Below are 7,056 nucleotides of genomic sequence, written 5' to 3' on the forward strand. Positions count from 1 at the left end.
TTGCTATTTTTTCCAGCTAAAAGCGAGCATCGTTTTCAAAACCCTTAGAGCAACATTATCGGTAAAAACGTTTTTTGGGTTTTTAAATTTTTTTTTTCTGATTAAAAAAAAAATAAAAAAATGAACCAACTGCGGACCGTCACGTGTCAGTGGGATCCGCGAACAGTACAAGGACCAAACCAAAACGCCTCTTAATTTAGCTACTTCTCCTCTCGGTTTTGGTGTTTTTTGTGGGTTCCCCCCTTAGGAAACCTCAAATTTACCCCGATAATGTTGCTCTTAAGATCTACTCTCTCTGTTCCTAAAAGGAGGATTTTCTGGAGTTATTTTTTGTTCCAAAATAATAGATTTTCTAGAATTTGAAGGTACTTTTAGTAGTTAATGTTAATAAATTGTATGCTTTTAAGAAAAATTAATTGAAAATATTTGAATTGATTAAATACTATTAGTTGATGGTTATTGGAAAATGTATAGTGAAATAAACGATAAATTTAATTGTAAATATTTATTATATTCTTAATACACGTGAACAGTATATAAAATCTTTTCTTTTAGGAAGTTAGGGAGTAGTAGTATTTTTTTTTTAATTGCTTAAGAAAAATCCGAGGGATTGGAGGTGTTGTCGTCAGATGATTCACGAGGATCACACTGTTACTCTCTTTGATCTCTTACCACTTTTCCGTTTCTCTTGTGCCTAAAAAGTTAAAAAAGATCACACTCCACTTGAGAGAAACTTTAAACTAGTCGACTTCTCGATTCTCTTCGCTTTAAACACCGTACAATCGAATCTCTGTGTCTGAAAGTTTCCATTTTTCGATCTGGGTATTTTCTAAAGCTCATCTTTTTTTAGTTTCTGATCTTAGCTTCTTTTCCTTCAATTCCCTTTTGAGTTTTCAAATAGTACTTACACAGGTAGAAGCCAGGTTGTTATGGCGTGTTGCTGTCCAGCCATGAAGTTTCAGCGTCCCTTTGGTCTGAACAGAAAGGTTGTTTCTGACTCTGGAAGAGATAGTTCCTTCTGGGGAGCCGAGGTTGTCAAGGCCAATCATCTGAAGGCACAGAGTGGACCTCAGAAGATTCAGACAAGGCTCATTCGCTCCGTTCTCACCCCATCTGTTGATCAAGAGTCTCATGTATGTTTTCACAAATTTGCAATTGCTCACCAAAAAAAAAAAAACCCATTAAGAAGTCTCTTTGTTATGTTGAACCTTCTGTTATCTAATCTCCATGTATGCTCCACGTGTAACTCTCTATTCAGTGGGTTTTGGTTTATATTGTGCTTTGAAAGGAACCCAACTCCATTGCCACAGTGAATGACTTCATCAGGGGACTTTGATTTTCTGCCCAATGTTAGCTGGAATTTGATTTGGAATGAATTGAAAATCACTTCTTATGCTGTTAAGAGTTGCTGTGAGTATGTGTTAGTTGTCTGTCAAATATTAGATCTGATCAAAGCTGGTAGCTTTTGTGTATGGCTTATTTAGAAGCTAAGCTTACTGATGATAAGCCAAGACACAGTGGGTTAACTCGAGAAAGTTCACCAGCTGCTCATACTTTAGCTACAGGTCTACTATAACTAGCATAGTACTCAATGTAGCAGATTCTAGCTATTGTTAGTTTATAAGCACTGCATACTGTGTTTTTTTAATGTTTTGGTTGGGTAAGAGAATCGATCTCTCATCAATCAAGTTTTTTTTTTTTTTTGTCTGGTTTTGGTGAATTTAATAAGAAATATAGTTTTACAGCTTCTAGTCTTCCCAAGTAGTTTTTTGTTACTTTTGATATATACAGAATGCATTTTTCAGGAGCCTCTGTTGAGAACTCCAAGAGCAGACCCAAAGAATGTGGCATCTATCATACTAGGTGGCGGTGCTGGGACTCGCTTGTTCCCTCTTACAAGCAAGAGAGCTAAACCTGCGGTGCCAATTGGAGGGTGTTACAGGCTGATAGATATACCAATGAGCAATTGCATCAATAGTGGTATTAGAAAGATCTTCATCTTAACTCAGTTCAACTCTTTCTCTCTCAATCGCCACCTTTCTCGCACTTACAACTTTGGCAATGGAGTCAATTTTGGCGATGGTTTTGTCGAGGTGAGATTGCATTTCCCCTCCCCACACCACACATTAATTTTATCTTCCTGCATGTTGATTTTTCTCTTGGTTAGGTTCTTGCTGCAACCCAAACTTCCGGAGATGCAGGAAAGAAATGGTTTCAGGGAACTGCTGATGCTGTTAGGCAGTTTATATGGGTCTTTGAGGTACTCGTTACTGTTTCCTTTTTATTCTCATAGTTAGTGTTCTTGTCGTTGCAAGAGAAACATAACTTGGTGGTGTGTTTATGCTAGGATGCCAAGACAAAGAATGTGGAACATGTCTTGATCTTGTCTGGTGATCATCTCTATCGGATGGATTACATGAACTTTGTGCAGGTTAGTTTTATCCTTCTCATCACTCAGCTTCATGTGAACGTTTTTTTCATTTATTGTTTGGTTTTTGCAGAAGCACATTGAGTCAAATGCTGATATCACAGTTTCTTGTGTTCCCATGGATGAGAGGTGTGTCTTGAGGATCATTAACCGTGTCTACATGCCTTACTTTTGTTTGATGAATTTGATCCCTTTTGTTCTTTTACTCACAGCCGTGCTTCGGATTATGGTCTGCTTAAAATTGACGAGTCTGGACAAATCATTCAGTTCTCGGAGAAACCAAAGGGAGATGACTTAAAGGCAATGGTAATGACTTCTTATGTTTTTTCTCAAAACGTTCGCTAATGCAAGTTAAACTCAACTAACTAACTTTCTTGCTTGTTTTCAGCAAGTTGACACTACAGTTCTTGGTCTGCCACCAAAAGAAGCTGCAGAGCTCCCATACATTGCATCGATGGGAGTTTATGTGTTTAGAAAAGAGGTTTTGCTAAAGCTTCTCAGATCGAGTTATCCTACATCCAACGACTTTGGTTCTGAGATCATCCCCTTGGCTGTGAAAGAGCACAACGTCCAGGTTTCAATGTCATTTTTCTTTAGCATATCATATCATTCAGTCTATGTGCTTCCTCTCTGACCTTTGTTTTATTTTGTTGGGTAGGCCTTTTTGTTCAATGACTATTGGGAGGATATTGGAACTATAGGATCATTCTTTGATGCCAACTTAGCTCTCACCGAACAGGTGACTCTTATTCTTACTTACAAGAACAGTTTGGTGACGTGGTCAAAAATCTAACTTTATCTCTGTTTTTGGGCAGCCTCCTAAGTTCCAGTTTTACGATCCAAAAACGCCCTTCTTCACATCTCCACGGTTCTTGCCACCTACCAAAGTTGATAAATGCAGGGCACGGTTCTTGAATCTGTGTATACACCGTTGTTTCAGTTGATTATAATATTCATCGATCCTAGCTTATTTCTTGAATTGCAGATACTTGACTCCATAGTTTCACATGGGTGTTTCTTGAGGGAGTGCAGTGTGCAGCACTCTATTGTGGGAATACGATCACGTGTAGAGTCTGGAGTAGAGCTTCAGGATACGATGATGATGGGAGCAGATTTCTACCAGACAGAAGCTGAAATCGCGTCTCTGTTGGCGGAAGGGAAAGTTCCAATAGGTGTAGGCGAGAACACCAAGATCAGGTAAATAACCTTTTTCTAGTTCCAAAGAAAGGAGGGTGCTCTGCTGTAGCCATTCATTGGCTTACTTGTGTTGTATTGTTTAAATGCAGGAACTGTATAATTGACAAGAACGCCAAGATCGGGAAGAACGTGGTCATAGCGAATGCAGATGTATATATATATCTTCTTCTCATAAATCTTTTGTTAATAATATTCGATGGACTTTTTTTCTCAATTATCTAACGTTCTCTGTGGTGCAGGGTGTGGAAGAAGGAGATAGGCAAGAGGAAGGGTTTTATATAAGATCAGGCATAACCGTTGTGTTGAAGAACGCTACCATTAGAGATGGTTTGGTTCTTTAATCTAAAACCCATGACCTTTTAACGAGAGACGGACGCTATGTTCGATTGAAATAATTTAATAAAACAAGAGGGACAACTTAAGAAATTGTTATCAGATACATTTTAAAATATGTTATTATCCAACAAGTCACTAAAATTTTGGTGATCTTCTGATGGAGGAGAGGTAGTTATAAAGCTTGATTTTCTCTAACTATAACATCAACTAGATCTTGACCCGTGCCCCGCGCAGATATTTAATTTGCGTTCAATGTAAATTTATAAACCATTTGATTTTATAAAATGTCCATTTATATTTTTATGTTTTGTAAAATATATTTAGAGTAGAATATATTATATTATAATATAGATGTTTGATAATAATTTTTTATCTGTGCGTAATATTATATTTATTATTTTATAACTTGATGCAATTTGATGTAATTGTAATATTCATATATTAACCTATTGAGTTTTTTGTTTATTTATTTAAAAATGATTTATTTTTTTACGATAGGTTTTTATGAATTATTATTAATTTTATGATATTTGGTTTTCTTGAAAATTGTATTGTAGCAGATTAATATATACTATATATTACAGTTTGTGTTTTTATTTTTAGCAAGAAGAAATAACAATTCATTGTAATTAATTTAATTTTTTGATTTTAAGTGAAGTGGCAGATTTGTAAATAAGAAAAAAAATGCAATGGCTAAATGTGTAAATAAAAAGAAATATTTAATCTGCTATCCGTGTTTCCAAACAATTTTCATTTAATCTGCTATCCAAGTTTCCAAACGACAGAATCTGTAGATAAGAAAGAAATACAGTTACTAAATATGTAAATAAAATAAAATATTTAATCTGCTATCCTTATTTCCAAACAACTTTCATTTAATCTACTATCTAAATTTTCAAACAGTATCAAAAAAATACTTCAGTTTTAATAATATAGATATCTAAATTTCCAAACAGTACCAAAAAGTACGTGAGTATTAATAATATAGATACCTAGTAGATGTTCCTGTAAATGTATCATATCGCCAAAACATATTTTATACCAAGATTGTTTTATTATTTGCGAAACTTCTAAATAATCTCAATGATTTATGTCTAATATATAGCAAACTTTCTAGAAAAAAATACTCTAGGAGACACATTTCAAGTTTACAATTACCCTAGGAGACACATTGGGTATATAGAACACTTTCTCGTGTTATATTGTCCAATAAGCCCTTTAACTAGTGTGGTAGTAGGTTTGGTTACATTCCTTAACTAGAGATAGCCAACTAGAAACTGAACCAACCACTAATCCATTTGTCTTTATTTAAAAAAAAAAATTATTTCATTTTCTTGAAACCAACGAGACCAACTCTCCTCTTTTATGTATTTCTTAAAACAATAGATTCTATTCCCAAATTTGAAATTGTATCTCCCATTCTCGATGAACCTTAATCCCTTTCTCTTTTTTTTTCTATCTTGCTCTCGATCCAGAATCGGGAAACATGAAACTTCCTAAATCCTGGTTTTTTCGATTAGTCTCTTCTTCTCAGATTCTCTAAATCCCCAAATCGAGTAACCTATAAAAATTTCCACTATTCCACATATCTCACATCCACGACTGCACCATCCATATATATATATATATATATATATATATTATAAATTTAACAAGAAATATATACATTATGGATATCAAAATGTACAAGAGAAAAAATCATAATTTGTTTTACGCATAAATATAAAATTTTATACATCATAATTCGCAATAGTGACCAATAACATTTTGTATTTACTTTCTCGAGCTTCACAATCCGTTAATTACACCCCAGAAGGCATGCTTTCTTCCAGCTGTTGGATCTGCTTTCATTAAAATGATCTGACGTACACGATCTATAACTTTTTGTTTTATTATTTTATCATTAATTGTAACTTCAAAGAACCTAGATTTCTTACGGTTGCTTTCTCAAACCAATCATTCTTCTCCTTACCAAAAATCAAGGTCATTTCCGTCCCAATAAAAACAGCTGACAAGGTAAAGTGTGTCAAAGTAGCATTGTGTCTTATAGAGAAAAGTAAACTCATAAAGTGTCCTTTTAGGTAAATGTCTCAGCTTTCTACCCTTCAAAATCACAATCTTTTGAAACCCCACTAGTTAAGTTATATAATCAGAATATTGTTTCAAATGTTTCAAACTTTTAATGAATATAATCAGACCCCGCAATCGCTGTTTCTTCGTTTCAGTTTCGTGTTGGCCAATCTGGAACAACTAATACGACGGTTTGAACGCCTAGGAACGTCACACTTTCTGTCCCGCAAAAATCGTTATACATAAACAAAGAAAGACTCAGCTTTGAGTAAGTTTAGTCTTTTGTTAATGTCCACCATAATGTTTTAAAGTTTCTTTCTTATTTTTGTTTGTTCTTGCTTCTATTACTACATTTCTTGCTGTTTGTCAGTCACATGGAACATGACATGCACATATTCGCAGTTTCTAACCCCAAAAAAAAACTCCAACCTGTTGTGTACTCTGGTCTTTTTACAATCAAACTGTCTTGAAGATGTAAGATGTCTGCCCTGAAGTAGTCGCTGACGTAGTTGCTGAAGCGGACGTCGGGTTAAGTGGTGAAGACCATGTGGAGTCAAGATGCTGAGCTGGAGTCGTGTAGACTTGGAAAGCAAGGGAGTATCTTGGAGATATGGAAAAGAGAATAAACTTGAGGAGCAAGTTTATGACTTAAAGAAAGAGGAATAAGTGCATTCCAAGAAAAGGAAAGTTGCACTTATTGTTATGGAAGATGTCCATACATGTTGCCTTGGAGACTAGGGTTTCGGGAACATGGAGAATAACTATAAGATAGCTATGGGGTCGTTTGTATAGAGACAGAGACACAGAGGCTGATCTTATAGAGAGAGAGAAGCTCTTGGAAGTGTTCTGGGTCGTGCTGAAGCAGTGGCTGAAGTACTTGACGGAGAAGAGACATAAGCGGGTAGCTTAGGATCTTTCAGTAGCGTGTGTTAGGGTGTTAACACTGACGTGTAAAAGCTGAATTAAGCAAATCTTGTAATAAATTGTTTAAGGAGATTCTAATAAAGCTTTGGTGTGCTTGTGTG

At 35.3% G+C, this 7,056-nt stretch overlaps 1 protein-coding gene across 1 annotated transcript; it reads left to right on the forward strand.

Moving 5' to 3' along the window:
- The first annotated feature begins 577 nt into the window (after positions 1–577).
- On the forward strand, positions 578–4,113 carry LOC106431670 (glucose-1-phosphate adenylyltransferase large subunit 2, chloroplastic). Its single transcript, XM_013872476.3, has 13 exons — positions 578–822; positions 913–1,133; positions 1,806–2,093; positions 2,168–2,260; positions 2,348–2,431; positions 2,502–2,557; positions 2,641–2,734; positions 2,817–3,002; positions 3,087–3,167; positions 3,244–3,330; positions 3,414–3,625; positions 3,715–3,775; positions 3,865–4,113. Exons 2-13 carry the CDS (start codon positions 930–932, stop codon positions 3,964–3,966), a joined length of 1,548 nt encoding a protein of 515 aa, XP_013727930.1. The 5' UTR covers positions 578–822; positions 913–929; the 3' UTR covers positions 3,967–4,113.
- Positions 4,114–7,056: the final 2,943 nt, after the last annotated feature.

The sequence above is a fragment of the Brassica napus genome, chromosome C5, assembly GCF_020379485.1.
Source record: "Brassica napus cultivar Da-Ae chromosome C5, Da-Ae, whole genome shotgun sequence".
NCBI classification, from domain to species: domain Eukaryota; kingdom Viridiplantae; phylum Streptophyta; class Magnoliopsida; order Brassicales; family Brassicaceae; genus Brassica; species Brassica napus.